The sequence below is a fragment of the Pelecanus crispus genome, chromosome 1 (genome assembly GCF_030463565.1).
Source record: "Pelecanus crispus isolate bPelCri1 chromosome 1, bPelCri1.pri, whole genome shotgun sequence".
Classification (NCBI taxonomy): Eukaryota; Metazoa; Chordata; class Aves; order Pelecaniformes; family Pelecanidae; genus Pelecanus; species Pelecanus crispus.
In genome coordinates, this window is record NC_134643.1 from 78,246,365 (window position 1) to 78,271,405 (window position 25,041).

The 25,041-nt window shown below is 49.2% G+C and overlaps 2 protein-coding genes across 7 annotated transcripts; both read right to left on the bottom strand.

The window, feature by feature from the left end:
* Window positions 1-344: 344 nt before the first annotated feature.
* On the bottom strand, window positions 345-20,458 carry LOC142593159 (lactosylceramide 4-alpha-galactosyltransferase-like). Of its 5 annotated transcripts, XR_012830899.1 has the most exons (5): window positions 6,543-7,290; window positions 5,108-5,702; window positions 1,538-2,769; window positions 912-1,061; window positions 345-419 (listed from the first exon to the last, which is right to left on the bottom strand). XR_012830899.1 is itself a non-coding variant. In XM_075706705.1 (3 exons), exon 3 carries the CDS (start codon window positions 2,761-2,763, stop codon window positions 1,633-1,635), a length of 1,131 nt encoding a protein of 376 aa, XP_075562820.1. In that variant the 5' UTR covers window positions 2,764-2,769; window positions 5,108-5,702; window positions 20,417-20,458; the 3' UTR covers window positions 1,157-1,632. The 5 variants fall into 5 exon arrangements, 3 of the variants coding, with proteins under 3 accessions (XP_075562820.1, XP_075562806.1, XP_075562826.1); XR_012830898.1 differs by lacking the exon at window positions 345-419 and having other exon boundaries at window positions 797-1,061; XM_075706705.1 differs by lacking the exons at window positions 345-419; window positions 912-1,061; window positions 6,543-7,290 and adding an exon at window positions 20,417-20,458 and having other exon boundaries at window positions 1,157-2,769.
* Window positions 20,459-21,454: 996 nt separating this feature from the next.
* Window positions 21,455-24,896, bottom strand: LOC142593163 (lactosylceramide 4-alpha-galactosyltransferase-like). Of its 2 annotated transcripts, none has more exons than XM_075706725.1 (2): window positions 24,843-24,896; window positions 21,455-22,741 (listed from the first exon to the last, which is right to left on the bottom strand). In XM_075706725.1, exons 1-2 carry the CDS (start codon window positions 24,851-24,853, stop codon window positions 21,649-21,651), a joined length of 1,104 nt encoding a protein of 367 aa, XP_075562840.1. In that variant the 5' UTR covers window positions 24,854-24,896; the 3' UTR covers window positions 21,455-21,648. The 2 variants fall into 2 exon arrangements, with proteins under 2 accessions (XP_075562840.1, XP_075562849.1); XM_075706734.1 differs by lacking the exon at window positions 24,843-24,896 and adding an exon at window positions 23,626-23,651 and having other exon boundaries at window positions 21,455-22,785.
* Between the last annotated feature and the right edge of the window lie 145 nt (window positions 24,897-25,041).

Sequence of the window (25,041 nt, forward strand, 5' to 3'; positions counted from 1 at the left end):
CTTGACTCTGTGTAAGCACTGCTCAGCAGTAACCAAAACATCCCTCTATTCTCAACACTGTTTCCAGCACAAATCCAGAACATAGCCTCATACTAGCTACTATGAAGAAGAAAATTAACTCTATCCTAGCCAAAACCAACACACACATCCACGTGCTGATGTTAGTCCTACTAGCTTGGCAATACCTTTGGGTATTGCCCCTTCGGCAGCAGAGTTGCCCACAAGTATAGAAATCCCACTGCGCTTACCAGCTATGTAGTGAAGAAACACCAAGTACAGAGGAACAGCAGAGAAACAGACATTCAGACATAGGTCAAGGTATCGCACTGTTAGCGACTGATCATTTTTCCATATCAGAACCACGGCAAGTTACCACATAGAGATGTCAGTATTTCACTATGGCACTGCTGGTATCCAGTCTGAAACAAGAGTTACAAGAAATGCATGACAACCTGCACATTTGAGCATCCTGCATCTCTGCACAGCCTGGTCTTTCCCAGACCAATCCTGGGAAAATTTGATGGACATACTTCTACGAAGAACCCTTCCATATCAGGCAAATACACAAGGTTAAGAAAAGGTGTACAACCACACTCCTGACAAAGACGAAAGGACCATTTCTCAGATTCACGTCCAAGTACCTACCAGAGTGAATGATTTAGTCACAAAACGTATGACTCTAGATGTGAGGAAGAAGGGTTGGCGTAACTTAAATTTGAGCTGCATTACTGTGCGTTGCATATTATTTTACCTATGTAGCAGTAAGAGGCAAATAAACCACAAGGAAATACCCTCTAATCACCAACAGCCTACCAACTGTTTTACCACCACTGCTATCCTAAACATATTCCTCAGGTGTTGCAGATGTGCCATTTAGACAAGGACACTTCTACTTCCAAGCAGTGACTCACCAGGAGAGTACTGTTCTCAACACCTGTCACATTTCCCCACGCTGGTAAAAGAAGTGCTTTTGGCTATTTGTTTTCCTGAAGAGGACCAGAAAAGTCGGCCTATTGCTGGGGAATGTAGAACAGTAGAAAAGATCATCTGAAATAAAGTACCTTTGGAAAACAAGAAAAAATTTACACTGAGACGAGCAGGGATTGAAAATGGTTTCCGTTCATTAAAGCAATGTTCATATACTCACAGACTCCCCCAGAACTTCACCACCTGTGAGAATCTTTACCACCTGGGGACTTTGGTCCTAAGCTCCTCTAAACCATGTCCTACAGCACTGGCTGGCTTTTATTTACATACTTAGAAACGTTACAGAGAGCAAGCCAAGTGCATCCTGCAGCTGTTGAAGCTACACGAGAGGCATTTCAGGTACAACTGAAAAACAACTGGGAGAACAGCAACGCAGGAGCAACTGATAGGCGCCAATGAACAAGTTCACCCTTCCCTGCAGCATCAAGGGCTACTGAAGGACAACAAGAGAGTCCAAACTCAGGTTCTGGTGTATATTTGAAGCACGGAGGATCTGAGGCAGATTTCGGAAATGGTACAAAATCACTGAGATGTCTGTCACACAGAATACCTGCTCTGTGCGCTAGAAACCAACTCTGTGGAAGGTGAAAGGCACTCAGTTTCCTTCAGGGTGGGGAACTTCCCTGCAGCCAAGGGCCCCACAGGTCACATTACAGGCTTTGACTGCTCTTCAGACTCCTTCTTCATCTTCTCATACGTGGCAGGGCAGAACTGAGAATACAGCTGAGCCAGCAAAGCCTGGGATGTGATCTCTAGCCTTGTCCCGTGGCTCAGTTTGTTCCATATGTGCACCGCATAGGTGTTCTTAAGGAGCTCGTGAAGTTCCGAGGGGCTGATTCTATCAAATAACTTCTTCCAGTCCCGCCAGAAAACAGGATATAAAGCTTCTGGGGAAAGAGCACGCACCCCTTTGCAGCTCATGTTGTTCTGGATATTACTGATGGAGCACCACCTCTTGAAGACACGCGTTAGGAGCTGCGGGCCCTGGTGCCCCCAGATCCAGCTGTTGTAGTTATCCACAAAGTCCTGCATGCAAAGCTCCATGAACTCATGCTTGGGTTGGAAGGACAGAAAGGCCCCATTCACTACATCCTCAGACTGGATACCCAGGGCATTGGTGAGGTTCTTCAAGTTCCTAAGCACAATGAAGTCTGTGTCCAGGTAGATGCCACCAAATTTCCACATGAGGGTAATTCTGCAGGCATCAGACAGGACGGGTATGAAATAAGGCTCCCAGCGCTGTTGAGCCTGCAAGTACCACTTTGCCAGAGGCGTCCCTGAGAAAAGCTCCATCAAGTCCAGGGGACGGATTTCCACGTTGGGGAAGCAGCTCAGCAACGAGAATGCAAAGTGGCTGGGTAACGTGGCATTCCCATTTGCCAAACCTTTCATGAGCACCACAACCTTTGTCCCAGGGTGCGTCCGGGCCGCTGACTCCACAGAGCACGTGAACAGGTAACTGGGGTTAGTTCGCTCCGAGGTCTCCACAAAAAACACATCCCCTGGGGAAGGAGGGGGCCCACCGGCAGTGGGGTGGGGAATGTAAGGCAAAACCTGAGCACACCTGCTTTGCGTAGGCACGCTGTAGAGCTGGCCCTCAGCGTCCTCCCCAGTTCTCCAGTAGAACATGACAGAGGCAAAGAACACAAATGAAAAGGTGAGGATAAACGGAGCCCCGAGCCTGTGGCTCAGCACCATTGCGGTCAGTTTTGGCAGGCAGTTGGACATCCTGGGCAGTCTCGCTTCCGTCAGAGGCCGCTCTCCCAAGACAACCATCGTGATCTGAAGGGGAGAAAAGAAGAAAAAGACACGGACAGGCAAGGCAGCAGACCATGAGCCTGGGGACAGTGCCACAGCAGAACAGAACTCTCCTTCCTTCACCTCAGGGCAGCATGCTTAAATTAAACCTTTTGGTCATCTCTGAAACAGTCTCCTGGCTTCTCCGTATTGTCACAGGGCTTTGACGTCCCACAGCAGAAACTACTGCCCATCTTTGGATCCCTCTCTTTCAAACACAAAATAAGGATAAGTTTCTCTTTTCTGTACATCACAAACCAAGACTGATCCTCAGTTCTGTCCATGTTTATTGTCCATGTAAGTTGTGCTTGCCACTTGGAAGGATATACAGCATTTGACACACAAATGACATACCTCCATGGTGGTGCACAACAAACTCTGCAAACAGCATTAGAGACCTTATCTGTCATCCTCCACAATTTCAGGTCACTCTAGACATGAGACATATATGCAAAAAACCCTAGGACGAGGAAATAGGAATGCTCCATATGAATAATCCTGGAGCTCTGTCCACAAACATTGTGTGAAACTGCTGCCCTGATGAGAGTTTTTTCTCACGATGAGAGTTTTTTCCCCTGATACACAACCTGTCCTTCCCCAAAACCAAACACAATACTAAAACCCCAATGCTGTCATCAGTTCCTGTCAAGAGGCCTCAGTATCCCAGGCTGTTGAACCAGCAGTTGCTGCCTTTTGCAATCAACCACCCTCCCCTACAGAGAGCCTGGCTCATTTTTCATGGCACTGTAGCATAGCAGAATGGATGTCTAGTGGGAGGGGAATTGATACAAGGCAGCTCTGGAGGCAGATGCAGATGACAAAGACAAGAACTGCCTAGGTAAAGACAATTTCAAAGCTGCTTCCCAACCCTGCTTCCCGGCCAAGTCCTCACTTCTACCTCCTCTGGTAGGTGGTGCTGCCTAACCCAGCTGTCACCAACCCAGGATGCAAAGGCCATGCGGGCTGTCACCTGCTCAGCTCTTCCAGTGGAATCATCTAGTGATGGATATGCAATCCCCGCTTCTCCCTACCCTTACTTCCTCTCTTCCCTCTGCAAAATGGAGGGATGGAGAGGAAGAGGTTATTAACAAGGAAGCAACAAAAAGAGAAGTCATTTTAGCTACATTCTCAGCATTAGCATCAGCATTTCTGCCCTTGCCTCCCCTTAAAGTGAAGGACAGCAGAAGCAGCACCTCCTGGGCCCACCACTGGGGCCCCCAAGGTCAATGCGCAAAAGCACATGAAGAAGAAGTGAGGAGGATCGTGGCATTTAGGACGAGAGGAAACGGCCTCAAGTTGCACCAGGGGAGGTTTAGACTGGATATGAAGAAATGCTTCTTCACTGAAAGGGTTGTCAAGCATGGGAGCAGGCTGCTCAGGGAAGTGGTTGAGTCACCATCCCTGGAGGTATTTAAAAGACCTGTAGGCATGGCACTTAGGGACATGGTTTAGTGGTGGACTTGGCACCGTTAGGTTTACAGTTGGACTCAATGATCTTAAAGGTCTTTTCCAACCTAAATGATTCTATAATTCTATGATTTCTCCTGCCTCCCTCTGCTCCACCTCCAAATCCAAATCCCCATGCTCCAGAACAGAGACCTTCAGGAAATAGCAAAGGCTTTAATCAAACAGCTGTAACCGGACAGGGAACATGGCAAAGAACCCAACTGGCACAATGCCATCTGTCATTCACCCCTGGTTGCTGCGACTGGCTCCCATACTAAACTCTCGTTGAAGCCACAAAATGACTCATCAGCTGCACCAGGAGGTTTCCAAATGCAACAGCACGGAGCCACCGCTCTCCACTAGGCACTGGGGCTTGGCGTACAGCAGAGAGGCAGACGATACACAAATCATCAGCTCTGGCTTCCCAGAATATTATTTTCTGCTGCAGCAACATGCCAGCTTGTGCTGCGGGTGTTACCCACCCTGCCTTTTACATACCTATTTCCCCCTCCCTCCACACCGCAGCCAGCTGAATCCTGCAAATCATTTTTAGCTTGGTAAGCTGTAGAAGAGAAAGCAGGTGCAGGCTTGAGGGGACAGAGCCTTTGCTGTAGAGAAGGCAGGAAAGCCTGGCTCTAATCTAACAGGGAGCAAGCTTCAAAGTTACAGGCATATTTTTAGTAAGAGGAGGAACTTCTTCTACAATTGCACCTCTACATATTTAGAAATACATTTCTGCTTCTGTACCAGATAAGAGGACATTTTAGATGCTGTATTAGCCAGTCCACTTATTTCACAAAACAAACACAGGAAATCTGGTGCCCCAGCTTCCTCTGAAACTGCAAGTACCACTCACAGAAACTGCAATAGTACTCACCTGTCCCTGTAACAGGTCAGACTAGGGTGGGTACGAAATAAGGCTCCTTCTGGTGCTCAGGCTCCAGGTACCACTTTGCCAGAGGCGTCCCTGAGAAAAGCTCCGTCAAGTCCAGGGGACGGATTTCCACGTTGAGGAAGCAGCTCAGCAATGAGCATACTAAGTAGCTGACTAACTAGGCGTTCCCGTTTGCCAAACCTTTCATGAGCACCACGACCCTTGTCCCAGGGCGCGTCCGGGCCGCTGACTCCACAGAGCATGTGAACAGGTAACTGGGGTTAGTTCGCTCCGAGGTCTCCACAAAAAACACATCCCCTGGGGAAGGAGGGGGCCCACCAGCAGTGGGATGGGGAATGTAAGGCAAAAACTGAGCACACCTGCTTTGCGTAGGCACGCTGTAGAGCTGGCCCTCAGCGTCCTCCCCAGTTCTCCAGTAGAACATGACAGAGGCAAAGAACACAAATGAAATGGCGAGGATAAACAGAGCCCCGAGCCTGTGGCTCAGCACCATTGCGGTCAGTTTTGGCAGGCAATTGGACATCCTGGGCAGTCTTGCTTCTGTCAGAGGCCGCTCTCCCAAGACAACCGTCGTGATCTGAAGGGGAGAAAAGAAGAAAAAGACACGGACAGGCAAGGCAGCAGACCACGAGCCTGGGGACAGTGCCACAGCAGAACAGAACTCTCCTTCCTTCACCTCAGGGCAGCATGCTTAAATTAAACCTTTTGGTCATTTCTGAAACAGTCTCCTGGCTTCTCCAAATTGGCACAGGGCCTTCAGGTCAATGCAGAGCTGAGCTCATTCACCCCTGGTTACTGCGACCGGCTCCCATACTAAACTCTCGATGAAGCCAGACAATGACTCGTCAGCCGCACCAGGAGGTTTCCAAATGCAACAGAACGGAGCCACCGCTCTCCACTAGGCACTGGGGCTTGGCGGACAGCGGAGAGGCAGACGATACACAAATCATCAGCTCTGGCTTCCCAGAATATTATTTTCTGCTGCAGCAACATGCCAGCTTGTGCTGCGGGTGTTACCCACCCTGCCTTTTACATACCTATTTCCCCCTCCCTCCACACCGCAGCCAGCTGAATCCTGCAAATCATTTTTAGCTTGGTAAGCTGTAGAAGAGAAAGCAGGTGCAGGCTTGAGGGGACAGAGCCTTTGCTGTAGAGAAGGCAGGAAAGCCTGGCTCTAATCTAACAGGGAGCAAGCTTCAAAGTTACAGGCATATTTTTAGTAAGAGGAGGAACTTCTACTACAATTGCACTTCTACATATTTAGAAATACATTTCTGCTTCTGTACTGGATAAGAGGACATTTTAGACGCTGCATTAGCCAGGCCACTTATTTCACAAAACAAACACAGGAAATCTGGCGCCCTACCTTCCTCTGAAACTGCAAGTCCCACTCACAGAAATTGCAAAGAGTACTCACCTGTCCTTGCTTTTCGATACACCACAGAAGTCACTGCTCGGCTGGACAAGATTTTGAAGAGGTTAGTGTCTCTGAGAGCACCTATCACTCTACAGTCTGGCACTTCCTTTTTGTGAAAAGAAATGGTGAAAGATGGAGTCTAAACACATGCAGATAACGTGCAGATCAGGGAGGATGTGACACCATACATTCAGCGACTACATTGGCTGAAAGAAGGGTCACGCAGCTGATGGGTCATGCAGCTGTGCTGTGAAGAACCCATCTAATTGGAATGAACCAGCAAAGAACAAGAAAAAAAAAAAAAGAAGGAAAATGCTTATCGCTACACTCCAAGCTTTATACTGTGGCAGGAAACCGTTTTGCTGTTTTCTACTCCTTTGCTAAGAATTCCCAGTGCTCACGCTGCTTGGGTGGCTGCCACGAGAACTGAGCTGAGGGTTTCACAGAGCTGCCTCCTCCCACCCCAAGACTTCAGTTCTGAATACTCTGTTGAACACACACTCTTGCGACCAATTAATTTACTCATCCATTTGGGAATAATCCTTCTTATGCCGGATACTTCGTTGAATGACTTTGCCAAATGCAGGTGTCCCTCATTTTATGACAGAGTTCCCCCTTGTCCCTGCGCTCAATGGCGGCTGACCTTCCCTTACAGAACATACGTTGACGCGTTCATAAAACACCACCTTCAGCCGTACAGCCACTAGGTTTAGGGTTTAGTGCAGTTGCTACTCAGTTGCCTGCAACAAATGGCAGGCCTATTGCTCTGCAGCTGTAGCCCTGTAGCTTCCCAGACCCCTCACCCTTCCCCAAATCCTTCCAAGCACTGCAGCACCACGGATGGACTCGTAACATGCCAACGTTGGAAAGCACCTTAAGCTATTCCCAGCCCTTTCATCGATGGAGCTCTCCAGGCCTCCGGTCAGGCCCCATCGAGTCACAGAATCACGGAAGGGTTGGGGGTGGAAGGCACCTCCGGAGGTCATTTCTCCAACCCCCCTGCTCAAAGCAGAGTCACCTAGAGCGGGTTGCTCAGGACCGTGCCCTCTTGGCTTCTGACCTTGTCCGAGGACAGAGACTCCACAACCTCTCTGGGCAACCTGTTCCAGCGTTTCACCACCATTTCTTTCATTCTAATTTCCTCTATTTCACTTTGTGCCCATTGTGTCTCATCCTGCCACTGGATTCCACAGAGAAGAGGCTGGCTTGTCTGCTTTACCCCACCCATCCCCAATCACCTATTTATACACTTTGACAAGACACCCCCCAAGCCTGCTCTTCTCCAAGATAAACGATCAGAGCACTCTCAGCCTCTCTTCATATGGCACATGCTCCAGTCCCTTTCTCATCTTACTGGCCCTTCTCTGGGCTTGCTCCAGTATGCCCGTCTCTCACTTTTACTGGGGAGCCCAGAACCGGACGCAGCACTCCAGATGTGTCTCACCAGTGCGGAGTAGCAGGGAAGGATTGCTTCCCTTGACCTTGCACGTAATGCTGTTCTACATAGTGCAGCCCAGCAGGCTGGTGGCCTTCGTTGCCACAAGGGCGCACTGCTGGCTCCTGGTCAACTTCTTGTCCACAGGACCATCAGGGCCTTTTCGGCCAAGATGCTTTCCAGGTGGTCAGCACACGTACTTTTCTCCTCTCCTCAAGTCTGTCACGGCATTGGCTCTGCCCAGGTTTGCTAGAAGCCACAGTAGGCTTTATCTCACCTAACTTTAACAGTCCGTGGTACAGGCAGCTGTCTTCCCATTACAGGCGGTGATGCCTGCAGTCACTTACCTGCTTGAGTGATCTGCATTAGCGCTAGATGAATGCATAATCCATTGACTAGATCCCCACTGACAATAATAAGATGACACTGGGGATGGTGGTCCTAGTCCTGGACCTGGTCACTGGTCCTTCTGCTGACGTGGACGTGTCTGCCCCTGTGCTTCCAAAATGTGTTCAGTGCTCCAATGAAAGGAAGGTAATGCTTTCCCTCCTCATACCAGTGCAGAAACAGGCACATGCTGACACTCTCTGAGAGTGTGACAAGGACTGGTTAGATACTCACATGCCACAAGAACTTCTTCAACAGAGCAAGAAATGCGCTAAAGCATATTTTCTGACAATACATGATTTGAAAAATACTGCGTATAATTTTCACGACATTGCTTGCTAAATTTAGAAGCCGAGCTAACCAATCCAGTGCTGGAAATATGCAAAGGAGAAGAAGAAAACAAAAAACCCCAGTCCAAACAAAACCTGTAAAACGTACAGAGACACCTTACTGTATGAGGTAAAGGCTGACATCATCTGATCTTCGTGACAGTTCAAGTAGTCACCAAAAAAATGGCAAGAAATGAACTGTACAAATTCTTTAAGGGCACGCATTTAGAATCATAGAATGCTTTGGGTTGGAAGGGACCTTTAGAGGTCATCAAGCCCAACCCCCCCTGCACTGAGCAGGGACAGCTTTAACTAGATCAGGTCCCTCAGAGCCCCATCCAGCCTGACCTGGAATGTTTCTAGGGATGGGGCCTCCACTACCTCTCTGGGCAACGTGGAACTGGAACACAGTGCTTCACCACCCTCACTGTAAAAAATTTCTTCCTTATATCCAGTCTAAATCTACCCTTCTTTAGTTTAAAACCATTACTCCTTCTCCTGTCACAACAGGCCTTGCTAAAAAGATTCCCCCCATCCTTCCTGTAGGCCCCCTTTAAGTACTGAAAGGCTGCAATAAGGTCTCCCTGGAGCCTTCCCTTCTCCAGGCTGAACAACCCCAACTCTCTCAGCCTGTCCTCGTAGGAGAGGTGCTCCAGCCCTCGGATCATTTTTGTGGCCCTCCTCTGGACCCGCTCCAGCAGGTCCATGTCCTTCTTGTGCTGAGGGCCCCAGAGCTGGACGCCGTGCTCCAGATGAGGTCTCACCAGAGCAGAGCAGAGGGGCAGAATCACCTCCCTCGACCTGCTGGCCATGCTTCTTTTGATGCAGCCCAGGATACGGTTGGCCTTCTGGGCTGCAAGCGCACATTGCTGGCTCATGTCCAGCTTTTCATCCAACCCCCAAGTCCTTCTCCGCAGGGCTGCTCTCAACTCCTTCATCGCCACAGCCTTTATTGATATTCGGGGTTGCCCCAACCCAGGTGCAGGACCTTGCACTTGGCCTTCTTGAACCTCCTGAGGTTCACACAGGCCCACCTCTCCCGCTTGTCCAGGTCCCTTTGGATGACATCTTGTCCTTCTGGTGTGTCAACTGCACCACTCAGCTTGGTGTCACCTGCAATCTTGCTGAGGGTGCACTCGATCCCACTGTCTATGTCATTGATGAAGATATTAAACAGCACCAGTCCCAGTACAGACCCCCGAGGGACACCACTTGTCACCGGTCTCCATTTGCACATCGAGCCGTTGACCACTACCCGCTGGATGCGACCATCCAGCCAATTCCTTATCCACCAAACAGCGTACCCATCAAATCCATATCTCCCCAATTTAGAGAGAAGGATCTTGTGGGGGACTGTGTCAGAGGCTTTACGGAAGTCCAGATGGATGACATCCGTCTTCCAGTCCCCAGGGACTTCATCTGACTGCCACGACTTTTCAAGTATTAGGGAGAGTGGCTTGGCAACTACATCAGCCAATTCCCTCGGGACTCTGGGATGCATCTCATCAGGTCCCACAGACTTGTGTACATTCAGGTTCCTCGGGTAGTCTCAGACCTGATCTTCCCTTACAGTGGTAGGGGCTTTATCCCCCCCGGTCCCCATCTTGCGGTCCATCGACTTGGGAGGGGTGAAAGAGAGGTTGCTGGAGAAGACCGAGGCAAAAAAGTTGTTGAGTACCTCAGCTTTCTCCTCATCTGTTGGTACTAGGTCACCATTCTTGTTCATCGGGGGGTTTGCTTTCTTTAACCTTCCTTTTCCGGTTGACATACCTGTAGAAGCCCTTCTTGTTATTCTTTACATCCCTTGCCAAACTCAGCTCCAGCCGTGCCTTGGCCATCCTGACCACATCCCTACACAACCAGGCAGCTTCCCTGTACTCTTCCCAGGACACCTGTCCCTGCTTCCACTGCCTGTGCAGTTCCCTCTTGCTCTTTAGTTTGACCAGCATGTCTCGACTCAGCCATGCTGGCCTCTTCCCTTCCTTGCTTGATTTCTTACACCTGGGGACTGAGAGCTCTTGTGCTCTATGGAAGGTGTCCCTACAGATCTGCCAGCTCTGTTCCGTTCCCCTGTCCTGAGGACCGTTTCCCACGGGGTCTTTCTGACTAACTCCTTGAAGAGCTGGAAGGTGGTCTCCTAAAATTTGGAGTCCTGGCTGTACTTCTCACTTTTCCCATGTCCCTCAGGAGCAAGATCTCCACCAATGCGTGATCACTGCAGCCCAGGCTGCCTCCAGTCTTGACATCACCAATGAGCTCACTTGCATTGGTGACCATCAGGTCCAGTATTGCATCCTCTCGGGTAGGGGTGCCTGCTACCTGGCTTAGGAAGTTAGCCTCAATGCATTCAAGGAATTTCCTGGATTGCCTACAGCTCGCCGTGTTGCTTTTCCAGCAAATGTCGGGGTGCTTGAAGTCCCCCAGTAGGACGAGAGTCTGCAAGCGCAAAGCCTCCTGGAGCTGGAGGAAGAAGGCTTCGTCAGTAGGCTCCCCTTGATCAGGCGGCCTGTAGTAGACACCAACCACAAGGTTCCCTTTGGTGCCTCTGTCTCTGATTCTCACCCATAAGCTTTCGACCTGCTCGTGGCTATTCTTCAGGGACAGCTCTTCACACTGTATCGATTTCTTTATGTAGAGGGCAACGCCTCCGCCCCCACCTTCCTCACCTGTCCCTTCTGAACAGCCTGTAGCCATCAATAGCCACATTCCAGTCACGGGATTCGGCCCACCAAGTTTCAACGATGGCAATCAGGTCATAGCTTTCTAGCAGCACAGTAGCTTTCAGCTCCTCCTCTTTGTTCCCCATGCTGTGTGCGTTCGTGTAGAGGCATTTCATCTGGGCTGTTGGCCATGTCGCCTTCTCAGTGGAACATCCCTTGTTTCACTTGTGGTGTTTCACAGAGGTTTCCTTGTTGGCTCCTACTACCTCTGGAGCCCCCAGCTCATCTCCGCGAGACTATGTCAGGGCTACGTCAGAGAATGAAACGTTACATTCTCAGTTCACGCTGAAAGCAATTACCATTGCTTTTACGTAATTACATTACAACTGTGTAATTCTCAGATTATGACTTCTGTGGAAGTTCTCAGACCTCCAGGCCTAGACCTTAGCATAACCAGTATAAACAACTGTCTTAGCCAGAGGGGATCAGATGCTGGGGAAGCATAGGAGAGTTGCAGCTCTCAGCATGGGACCCAGTGCTAGAGGCATCGAGACTGGGTCAGGGCTGGAGAATCTGGTACAGCTGAGATGGGCCAGAATATGTCACGAACATCCAAATCTAGCTTCACAGGCTAAATGAGAGCATACCGTGGTATACCTTCCCTCCTTTCTTTGTCTTATCATTGCTCGTCTTTGCTGCACAATTTCAGTGCAACTTCAGCTACCTTATGCCATTAAACTATTCAAAAAGCTACATTTATGGTACATCAAGTAGAAACATGGAAACATAGCTCTAATCAGCCTTGGAAGTGATTGCACCGGTCCCAGTTGTCTTTAGGAGAATGAGCCAAGTACTGCTGAGTTTAGTGATGTCCCTCCAAGTAAGTGTGTGGACATATGAACAGAAAAACACTGGAGCGGGGGTGTAAATTTGCCACAAATTCAGTAACAAAAGCAGAGAGGAAAAAGGTCCGGCAAAGTGCTGCTGCATACCCAGGTAGCTGCTAGGGGTCTTGAACAGTATCACTGATCACAAGCAGCCTGACAGGACTATTTTGGGGACCCACCAGAAAACAGCTGAAGATCCCCATTTTCTCCAGATTTACATCGCCAACAAGAGTAGAAGAGGTAAGATTTGACAATGCCAGCATTCAGTGGGGGACTGATCAGTCTGTTAGGCATGGAAGAGCAGAGCGGTGCCAAACAAGGATGAATCCGCCAGCTAATTCCCCTAGCATTTAGGGGAATTAGTATTTAGCATTTTAGCAACAGCTTTAGAGCTCCTCCTTTTGACCCTAGAGAGAATGGCAGACCAAGCATGTGCAAATATTTGAGGTGAGATGGGAGTAAGCATTGTAATTGTAATGGGTAGATCAGACCAAGCCATAAGATACTGCAGCTATATACAGAGGGTGCTTAAGCTCTCTTAACTGCATCTTTTGTACTTAACCACAACTTCATCTTTCCAGAGTGAACCTTGCAATATCCAATTTCACTTACATGTTTTTTAGAACCAAGTTTTCTCCTGAAATAAAAGAAAGAAAAGTGAAAATACCCGCTCGTATAGCTCTAATGCAGTGCTGGATAGACACTCCGTGGGGTAACAAGAATTAAAAGCAAGCCACAGCAAAGAGGCAGAGGATAGATCGCAAGGTTCTGCAAAAAATAAACAGATTGTGGGGAGAAATGATATGGCAGATTTTATAGCTGTTGATTCCCAAACCACTGTACAGAACATGGCCGTAGAGGTGACGGCATCTCGCTGAAGTTATCCAGAAAAAAAAAAAATACAGACTCTGGCTGTTATTTGCAACAGAGAGAATCAACAATGTATGTAAGTAATGACCACAAACAGAAAATCACATAGCCAGTCATGGCAACATCATTCAGCTTCAATTCAGCTTCTGTCTCCCTAAATATAATAAGCAGTAGTCTAAGATTAGTGGAAAATGGTCAGTAATGCTATTACACTTAGATAGAGTAGGAAATAACTTGAATGAATTAAGATAGAGCTGTAACAGCTTCCAAAAAAACCCAGGCATGCTCAATTTCAGTTGAGCTTGCTCAGTAGCTTCATCAAATCTAAAAAACCACTAGCAAGAGCTGTTATTTTCTCAGACAGTAACACTTTGACAGGATTAGCTTGCACCCAGTGACAGTGCTATCTGAGAATGGTGGCATATGAATTCGTAAGAGAGAAGCGGTTCTTCTAGTGCTACCTGTGCTGTTAGCTACAGCCACAATGTAAGTTACTTCCTGAGCAAGCTCAGAGAGAGTGCAGTGGTGCACCAGAACAGTGCATGCAAGCACTAACGCCCGAGCCAACCTTTGCAGCAGGAAACGACCAAGTTTAGATGTAAGTATTGCCACTAAGAAGACTCTGAACCCCACCGACGGCTGCCAGACCCTAATACCAAGTGTAGCGATGGCTCACTATCAAAGATACCCTGCCACCAAGGAGGGGACTGTGGCCCAGTGCTGTGCCACTCAGCTCTCCCTTCCCCCAGGAATTAAGACTTCTGCCAGGACTAAGAAGAAATACTAGACTTGTGGTTTCTATCAGACCACCACTGAGGTGCAGGGCAAGGAAAAAGCTCGTTATTTGTTCACCCTCATGTGAAATCACAAAGAATTAGCACTTCCTCAGCTTCACTCCTTGGGGTCTCTCCACACTACTCTTACGCACAAGAGAGCTGGTTCGTGGAAAACCCAGTATTAGACTCGGTGCGTTGTATTGTTTGGCTGCTTCTGAAAAACAGCAGGTAAACTTCCATTTTGAATACGTACAGATACAACAGGGAATGATGGACTGACAAGTAAAGGCAGTTAGTAGTAGTCACAAGGCTAACGTACCACAGAGAAGAGATCTCTTTCCTTTTATGACAAGAGCGATTGCATCTTTACTTTAACGAGTACGTGGCAAGGCAGACTGTGTCATGCTGAGTGGTATGGAGCACCTGAGTCACTGCCAGGAGTGGGTGAGCCAGGCACAGCCATGCACTTGTTAGTTCCAGCAGCACAGACGAACCTCTGCTACAAGCGTGCAGCAAGAGTTCAAGACCAAAAGAAACAAGTTGCACCAGCTGGCAACCTGGCTGCTAGCAGCAGCCTCGCAAAGCGACAAGGTTAAGAAAGCAAGTCAGAGCTCAGTTTCAGACTCACCCTGGAGTTTTCTGTCCCTTGCTATTTTTGTATCCTTCCAGACTTACGGAACTGGTTGGGGTTACTGGAAATGGACCAAACCCATAGATTTGCAGTTCAAGTGTAATCCCTAGCTGTGAGCACTAGCTTTCACCTGGGCTTTAAAATTTCCTAGGAACCATCCCGAGCCCATGTTTGGGTGAATGCCCAGCTGAAGTTATAGCAGCCCCAGACCCAGCATGGCACAAGAGCTAACCCAGAACTCCCCATGTCCAGCGTGGAACTAGCCTTTCATGTCAACTCTTAGGTGCCAACCCCAGTACATAGTCAGCTCTGCTGCTCACTTCCCCAGTAGAAGGAGGCCATATAGTTTATGTAGGCTTAGCTGGTGCCCTTGTCCTCAACTTCAGAGCTGCTCTCTCTCTGGTTTTTATTCCCGGCCTGGCTCAGCTCTGGTAATGACAGGTTCTTTCCACACCATCCCATGTCTATGGGGAGCGGCAGGAAACATCAGTTCCCAGCATCAGAAACAGCCAGAGAACAGTGGACTGAGTGGGGTGTTGCTGAGCTAACTCCAGAATCACGTGGGAAGGGAGGGATGGGAGGATCATATCAGAGGGTGGACAGATGAAGCAGGGAGCATGACTTGCTCCAGCGCTGCTGTAGGATCCTTCAGATCCCACAATGAAGTGACCATAAAGCAACATGCCAATGGATCACTTCACTAAGCACCTTGTCCATAAAAGGACTGCTGCAGAGAGTCCTCTGCCCAAAAGGTCTGGGCCTGCCTGCAGTTTAGATCATACTCTGCAGTGAAAGGTGAAACTGATGTGCCCGTGACATAGCGGGTAGAAAGGACTAGGGAAAAGGTCTGCAGGAAACGATCTCTCATGGCTACAAGGATCCAAACTTATTCTGGTATGCACTAGCTCTTTTCCTCATCTCCTGCAAAGACATTATGAACATGAGGATTAATGCAAGGCAGAGAGGCTGCATTTCACTCACAGCACTGATACTGGCACAGCTACACAGATCCTATCTTTGCCTCAGAGTTAACGTTCTCCCAAGAAAACGGCACAAGCTGGAAAAAAAGATCAAATGTGATTAAAACACAAGAGGGAGGGGAAAGAAAAAAAAAATAAAACATGAAGTGATAAATCAATCAGCATTTCCCACAGTTGAACCACAGGAGCTGAGATTGCCTTTAAAACATGCTGTATTTCCCTATAATGCAGGTAAGGGTCAGAGACCCCTGAGAGATGAGACACCTCTGGCCAAGGGCTGCTTAGCCCAGGACCATCTCCAGCCACCAGAGAAACCACCGAGGAAACACCCTCTAATCACTGACCCAAGAAACTGCTTAAATTGCAGCAGGGCTACCCTGCAAGAGGAAGGGGCAGGATTTGGCCACGTTAACGTAACGCACTAGGATGGCTCCTGCCGACATGGCTGTAGCTGCGCTGCCCTACATCACCCAAAGAGCAAAGGGCTGGGGAGGCAGGAGGGAGGGAGGGATGCAGGCCCACAGCAGCACAAGATGCCTCTCCCAGAGATGGGTCATTCCTACCCAGCCCAGAAACAGGGGGAACACGGCACAGCCCACCCCAAACCCACTCTGTTCCCCCAGCACTGCCCAGAAGGTGGGACACAGCCCCCAGCCACACAGAGCCTTCCGGAAGGTTCCACTATGGCGGCACAAGCCCCTCAGCTGCTGCCCCCAGCCCGGCCACGGTGGCGGGCGCTGCCCTGGCACACACCCGTGGTCTGTGGGGCCTGCGTGGCTCAGGCAGCAAGAGCAGGGAGGGCTGGCCCGGCCCCATTTTGCATGGCTTAGAGAAGCCGGAGCCGCAGGAGGAGCTCGAGGAGGGCCTGGCAAAATGCCCTCCTCCATGGGAGAAGATGGCAGCAGGGCCCCTGCTGCCATGCGGGTGCCCGTCCCAGCGCCTCTCCAGCCAAAGGCAACTCTGGAGGGCAGGCAGCATGTCCTGACACTCCTCATCAGCACCTCGACTGTCCCCCACTCTTCCCCTTCCCCCACCCATCCCCTTCCTCCTCGCCCTCCTCCTCTCCATGACAGCCCAGGCCAGCCATGTCCCTCCTATGGCCCCACCATGGCCAGGCAGGCTGCAGGAGCTTGCCAGCCCACAGGTGAGCCTGCTCTGCATTTTTCCTGCTTCGTCTTTGGTGGTGGCCGCAATGCCAGTGCTCACTTACCTCCCTCATCCGGCCTGTCCTGCCCAGATGCCATCACGCCATGGGGGCCACCCAAAAGACCACAGCCTGCCATGCCAGAGGCAAGGATATGGAAACCCAAGTTTGGCCTTTTTATTCTTGGGCACCTTCTAGAAACGGCACCAGTCTGAGGCCCTCAGGTCACCTCCTCCTCCTCCTCCTCTGAAAAAACTTCCAAGTTGCTCTCATGGCTTCCTATGTCAATGTCTCTTCCACACCTTCCTCCCCTTATAGCCCTGGTTCCCAATGCAGCCGAGTTGGTGCATTTTTGCCAACCAGAAGCAGAAGCGCTGCTTTTTTTTTTTCTTTTTCCCCTCGTGAAAAAAGATTCACCAGTTGCACACCCGGACACTGCAATCTAACAGCAATGTCACGCAGAGGTTATACTTGGATTCTTTTACAGCCCAAGAAGAAATTTCCTTCCACTGTGTTTTCCTGTAGACAAAGAACCAAGATAAAGATAGTGGAGGTTTTATCCTGTTGCATACCAATACCACCAACCAGTTGCACAGCTTGTCGTGAAGGAATAGCATGGGCAGTGAGCTGCTGAACACAGGAGAGAAAGAAGCAGATGGAGGCAGCACCCAGCGGGATGGCTTCGTGTCTAGTACAGGGAGGGGACCTGGGTGATATAGCTGTGCTGTGAACTGAATTAAGAAACTAACCTGGCTAAAATGATTAACCTAGCCAAAATGTGGTTTTTGTGTTCACGCGCTTCTGATGGGAATCTTTTAATCAAGAAATATTCCCACTGATTATGCTCTCCAGAACTCTGTCAATTGTAGAATAACACACAAAGAGGTTTCTGAGAGGGGCTTTTTTGGTAGAAAAAAGAGTGGGTGTTAAGAAAAGAAGAAAAAACTACATCTGGAAAGCTACCGGCTTGTTCTGCCTACATTCACCACTGAAACACATTGCCATGGTTTAACCCCAGCCATCAAGTAAGCACCACACAGCCACTCGCTCACTGCCCCCCCTGGTGGGATGGGGGAGAGAATTGGAAGAGTAAAAGTGAGAAAACTCACGGGTTGAGATAAAGACAGTTTAATAGGTAAAGCAAAAACCACGCACGCACGCAAGCAAAGCAAAACAAGGAATTCATTCACTACTTCCCATGGGCAGGCAGGTGTTCAGCCATCTCCAGGAAAGCAGGGCTCCATCACACGGAACGGTTACTTGGGAAGACAAATGCTATCATCCTGAACGTCCCCCCCTTCCTTCTTCTTCTCGCAGCTTTATATGCTGAGCATGACGTCACATGGTGCAGAATACCCCTTTGGTCAGCTGGGGTCAGCTGTCCCGGCCGTGTCCCCTCCCAGCTTCTTGTGTACCCCCAGCCTGCTCACTGGTGGGGTGGGGTGAGAAGCAGAAAAGGCCTTGACTCTGTGTAAGCACTGCTCAGCAGTAACCAAAACATCCCTCTATTCTCAACACTGTTTCCAGCACAAATCCAAAACATAGCCTCATACAAGCTACTGTGAAGAAGAAAATTAAATATATCCTAGCCAAAACCCGCACATTCTCCACCCCTTATTCTATGCCATCTATTTCACGCTCAGGTCCCACACTATCCAATACATCTTCATTAACCACCACCTCCTTTCCCACCTTTTGATATAATACACAGATATCACTCCCTTAGTCTGTGGACCGCCCCTGTGAAATGTCTGTAATATGTCCACAAATGTCCACAAAATATCCATTGAGTTCATTAGACTTTGGGCTGCATCTGTTATGGTGGTCACTCAGGACAGGAGAGGTGGAGTGTTACGTGGTATTACTGGGCACTAAAGCCAGCTTGGCTCAGGTCACTGCAGCACTTGCACTGCTTCTTGTAAGGTTTGTCCTCCATTGTTTCAGGTGCTTCCTGCTCTAGTAATTCCTATAATATCCAACTCAAGTCATGGGTTACAACAATTTAAAGGTATTTCCATTACAGTCTCCACCCCTGGCCCCCTTGGACCAGACCAAAGGGGTTAACACTGCAGTGAAGTCCTCCCCTTGCCCCTGCTCCGACTTGAACTTATCCACAGACTGCAGTCCCTTAGGGGTGTACCTGCTCCAAGTGGAGCCTTATCTATGAGCCACAGTCTCTCCAGGGGTATACCTGCTGCAGCATAGACTTATGCACAGCCACAGTCACTTCGAGGTGCACCTGTTCCAGCACGGCCTTCTCCATGGGCCACAATGCCTTCAGAGATTTACCTGCTCCAGCATGGCCTTACCCACAGCCACAGTCCCTTCAGAAGTAAACCTCCTCCAACATGGCCTTACCCATGGCTGCGGTCCCTCTGGGGGAGTACCTCCTCTGTCATGGGCTTATCCATGGCCACATACTTTGAGGTGCTCCGGCACAGCCTCATGCACAGCCACTGATGCTTCAAAGTGTACCTGCTGCAGCATGGATTTATCCACAGCCACAGACACTTCGAGGTGTACCTTCTCCAGCATAGACTTATCCTTGGGCCACAAACCCTTTGGAGGTATACCTGCTGTGGCACAGTCATAATGACGGCCACAGATGCTTGGAGGTGTTCCTGCTGTGGCATGGGCTTATCTACAGCCACAGACGCTTTGGGCTGTCCTGCTTCTGCATGGACTCATCCACAGGTCACAGTCCCTTCAACTCGAGTTCAAACTGGAGTTCAAGCCTGTCCAGTACAGCAGCACAGAAACAGCAGCAATGCCCTGGCCATCTGCCAGCCCAGGCGCATCACCATTGCAGTTATCAGAATGTTCCCAGGCACAGCAGAGTAAGATGATAAGCAGTACAGCAGCACAGCAAGCAGGGAAAACAAAAAGCAGCCACTAACGAGCACTAGACTCTAACATATGGTAAGGCAAGCAAGCCCCAAGGCAAGCACAGAAGCCTGCCGATTAATAGCTAAACAGCAATAACAGCTATAAATTCAATCTAGCACATTCCAATCAAATCTATTGTTATCTCGAACCCTTTGAGCTCCACGTTGGGTGCCAAAAAGGACTGTCATGGTTTAACCCCAGCCATCAAGTAAGCACCACACAGCCACTCCGCTCACTGCCCCCCCTGGTGGGATGGGGGAGAAAATCAGAAGAGTAAAAGTGAGAAAACTCATGGGCTGAGATAAAGACAGTTTAATAGGTAAAGCAAAAACCACACACCCAAGCAAAGCAAAACAAGGAATTCATTCACTACTTCCCATGGGCAGGCAGGTGTTCAGCCATCTCCAGGAAAGCAGGGCTCCATCACGCGGAACGGTTACTTGGGAAGACAAACGCCATCATTCCGAACGTCCCCCCCCTTCCTTCTTCTTCCCCCAGCTTTATATGCCAAGCATGACATCATATGGTGCAGAATACCCCTTTGGTCAGCTGGGGTCAGCTGTCCCGGCCGTGTCCCCTCCCAGCTTCTTGTGTACCCCCAGCCTGCTCACTGGTGGGGTGGGGTGAGAAGCAGAAAAGGCCTTGACTCTGTGTAAGCACTGCTCAGCAGTAACCAAAACATCCCTCTATTCTCAACACTGTTTCCGGCACAAATCCAGAACATAGCCTCATACTAGCTACTATGAAGAAGAAAATTAACTCTATCCTAGCCAAAACCAACACACACATCCACGTGCTGATGTTAGTCCTACTAGCTTGGCAATACCTTTGGGTATTGCCCCTTCGGCAGCAGAGTTGCCCACAAGTATAGAAATCCCACTGCACCTACCAGCTATGTAGTGAAGAAACACCAAGTACAGAGGAACAGCAGAGAAACAGACATTCAGACATAGGTCAAGGTATCGCACCGTTAGTGACTGATCATTTTTCCATATCAGAACCACGGCAAGTTACCACATAGAGATGTCAGTATTTCACTATGGCACTGCTGGTATCCAGTCTGAAACAAGAGTTACAAGAAATGCATGACAACCTGCACATTTGAGCATCCTGCATCTCTGCGCAGCCTGGTCTTTCCCAGACCAATCCTGGGAAAATTTGATGGACATACTTCTACGAAGAACCCTTCCATATCAGGCAAATACACAAGGTTAAGAAAAGGTGTACAACCACACTCCTGACAAAGACGAAAGGACCATTTCTCAGATTCACGTCCAAGTACCTACCAGAGTGAATGATTTAGTCACAAAGCGTATGACCCTAGATGTGAGGAAGAAAGGTTGGCGTAACTTAAATTTGAGCTGCATTACTGTGCGTTGCATATTATTTTACCTATGTAGCAGTAAGAGGCAAATAAACCACAAGGAAATACCCTCTAATCACCAACAGCCTACCAACTGTTTTACCACCACTGCTATCCTAAACATATTCCTCAGGTGTTGCAGATGTGCCATTTAGACAAGGACACTTCTACTTCCAAGCAGTGACTCACCAGGAGAGTACTGTTCTCAACACCTGTCACATTTCCCCACGCTGGTAAAAGAAGTGCTTTTGGCTATTTGTTTTCCTGAAGAGGACCAGAAAAGTCGGCCTATCGCTGGAGAATGTAGAACAGTAGAAAAGATCATCTGAAATAAAGTACCTTTGGAAAACAAGAAAAAATTTACACTGAGACGAGCAGGGATTGAAAATGGTTTCCGTTCATTGAAGCAATGTTCATATACTCACAGTCTCCCCCAGAACTTCACCACCTGTGAGAATCTTTACCACCTGGGGACTTTGGTCCTAAGCTCCTCTAAACCATGTCCTACAGCACTGGCTGGCTTTTATTTACATACTTAGAAACGTTACAGAGAGCAACAAGAGAGTCCAAACTCAGGTTCTGGTGTATATTTGAAGCACGGAGGATCTGAGGCAGATTTCGGAAATGGTACAAAATCACTGAGATGTCTGTCACACAGAATACCTGCTCTGTGCGCTAGAAACCAACTCTGTGGAAGGTGAAAGGCACTCAGTTTCCTTCAGGGTGGGGAACTTCCCTGCAGCCAAGGGCCCCACAGGTCACATTACAGGCTTTGACTGCTCTTCAGACTCCTTCTTCATCTTCTCATACGTGGCAGGGCAGAACTGAGAATACAGCTGAGCCAGCAAAGCCTGGGATGTGATCTCTAGCCTTGTCCCGTGGCTCAGTTTGTTCCATACGTGCACCGCATAGGTGTTCTTAAGGAGCTCGTGAAGTTCCGAGGGGCTGATTCTATCAAATAACTTCTTCCAGTCCCACCAGAAAACAGGATATAAAGCTTCTGGGGAAAGAGCACGCACCCCTTTGCAGCTCATGTTGTTCTGGATATTACTGATGGAGCACCACCTCTTGAAGACACGCGTTAGGAGCTGCGGGCCCTGGTGCCCCCAGATCTCACTATTGTAGTTATCCACAAAGTCCTGCATGCAAAGCTCCATGAACTCATGCTTGGGTTGGAAGGACAGAAAGGCCCCATTCACTACATCCTCAGACTGGATACCCAGGGCATTGGTGAGGTTCTTCAAGTTCCTAAGCACAATGAAGTCTGTGTCCAGGTAGATGCCACCAAATTTCCACATGAGGGTAATTCTGCAGGCATCAGACAGGACGGGTAAGAAATAAGGCTCCTTCTGGTGCTCAGGCTCCAGGTACCACTTTGCCAGAGGCGTCCCTGAGAAAAGCTCCGTCAAGTCCAGGGGACGGATTTCCACGTTGGGGAAGCAGCTCAGCAACGAGAATGCAAAGTGGCTGGGTAACGTGGCATTCCCGTTTGCCAAACCTTTCATGAGCACCACAACCCTTGTCCCAGGGTGCGTCCGGGCCGCTGACTCCACAGAGCACGTGAACAGGTAACTGGGGTTAGTTCGCTCCGAGGTCTCCACAAAAAACACATCCCCTGGGGAAGGAGGGGGCCCACCAGCAGTGGGGTGGGGAATGTAAGGCAAAACCTGAGCACACCTGCTTTGCGTAGGCACGCTGTAGAGCTGGCCCTCAGCGTCCTCCCCAGTTCTCCAGTAGAACATGACAGAGGCAAAGAACACAAATGAAATGGCGAGGATAAACAGAGCCCTGAGCCTGTGGCTCAGCACCATTGCGGTCAGTTTTGGCAGGCAGTTGGACATCCTGGGCAGTCTCGCTTCCGTCAGAGGCCGCTCTCCCAAGACAACCGTTGTGATCTGAAGGGGAGAAAAGAAGAAAAAGACACTGAAAGGCAAGGCAGCAGACCACGAGCCTGGGGACAGTGCCACAGCAGAACAGAACTCTCCTTCCTTCACCTCAGGGCAGCATGCTTAAATTAAACCTTTTGGTCATTTCTGAAACAGTCTCCTGGCTTCTCCAAATTGGCACAGGGCCTTCAGGTCAATGCAGAGCTGAGCTCATTCACCCCTGGTTACTGCGACCGGCTCCCATACTAAACTCTCGATGAAGCCAGACAATGACTCGTCAGCCGCACCAGGAGGTTTCCAAATGCAACAGCACGGAGCCACCGCTCTCCACTAGGCACTGGGGCTTGGCGTACAGCAGAGAGGCAGACGATACACAAATCATCAGCTCTGGCTTCCCAGAATATTATTTTCTGCTGCAGCAACATGCCAGCTTGTGCTGCGGGTGTTACCCACCCTGCTTTTTACATACCTATTTCCCCCTCCCTCCACACCGCAGCCAGCTGAATCCTGCAAATCATTTTTAGCTTGGTAAGCTGTACAAGAGAAAGCAGGTGCAGGCTTGAGGGGACAGAGCCTTTGCTGTAGAGAAGGCAGGAAAGCCTGGCTCTAATCTAACAGGGAGCAAGCTTCAAAGTTACAGGCATATTTTTAGTAAGAGGAGGAACTTCTACTACAATTGCACTTCTACATATTTAGAAATACATTTCTGCTTCTGTACCGGATAAGAGGACATTTTAGACGCTGCATTAGCCAGGCCACTTATTTCACAAAACAAACACAGGAAATCTGGCGCCCTACCTTCCTCTGAAACTGCAAGTCCCACTCACAGAAATTGCAAAGAGTACTCACCTGTCCCTGCTTTTCGATACACCACAGAAGTCACTGCTCGGCTGGACAAGATTTTGAAGAGGTCAGTGTCTCTGAGAGCACCTATCACTCTACAGTCTGGCACTTCCTTTTTGTGAAAAGAAATGGTGAAAGATGGAGTCTAAACACATGCAGATAACGTGCAGATCAGGGAGGATGTGACACCATACATTCAGCGACTACATTGGCTGAAAGAAGGGTCACGCAGCTGATGGGTCATGCAGCTGTGCTGTGAAGACCTGTCTAATTGAAATGAACCAGCAAAGAACAGGAAAAAAAAAAAAAAAAAAAGAGGAAAAGGAAAAAAAAAAAGGAAAAGAAAAAAAAAGGAAAAGGAGAAAAAAAGAAGGAAAAGGAAAATGCTTATCGCTACACTCTAAGCTTTATACTGTGGCAGGAAACCGTTTTGCTGTTTTCTACTCCTTTGCTAAGAATTCCCAGTGCTCACGCTGCTTGGGTGGCTGCCACGAGAACTGAGCTGAGAGTTTCACAGAGCTGCCTCCTCCCACCCCAAGACTTCAGTTCTGAATACTCTGTTGAACACACACTCTTGCGACCAGTTAATTTACTCATCCATTTGGGAATAATCCTTCTTATGCCGGATACTTCGTTGAATGACTTTGCCAAATGCAGGTGTCCCTCATTTTATGACAGAGTTCCCCCTTGTCCCTGCGCTCAATGGCGGCTGACCTTCCCTTACAGAACATACGTTGATGCGTTCATAAAACACCACCTTCAGCCGTACAGCCACTAGGTTTAGGGTTTAGTGCAGTTGCTACTCAGTTGCCTGCAACAAATGGCAGGCCCATTGCTCTGTAGCTGTAGCCCTGTAGCTTCCCAGGCCCCTCACCCTTCCCCAAATCCTTCCAAGCACTGCAGCACCACGGATGGACTCGTAACATGCCAACGTTGGAAAGCACCTTAAGCTATTCCCAGCCCTTTCATCGATGGAGCTCTCCAGGCCTCCGGTCAGGCCCCATTGAGTCACAGAATCACGGAAGGGTTGGGGGTGGAAGGCACCTCCGGAGGTCATTTCTCCAACCCCCCTGCTCAAAGCAGAGTCACCTAGAGCGGGTTGCTCAGGACCGTGCCCTCTTGGCTTCTGACCTTGTCCGAGGACAGAGACTCCACAACCTCTCTGGGCAACCTGTTCCAGCGTTTCACCACCATTTCTTTCATTCTAATTTCCTCTATTTCACTTTGTGCCCATTGTGTCTCATCCTGCCACTGGATTCCACAGAGAAGAGGCTGGCTTGTCTGCTTTACCCCACCCATCCCCAATCACCTATTTATACACTTTGACAAGACACCCCCCAAGACTGCTCTTCTCCAAGATAAACAATCAGAGCACTCTCAGCCTCTCTTCATATGGCACATGCTCCAGTCCCTTTCTCATCT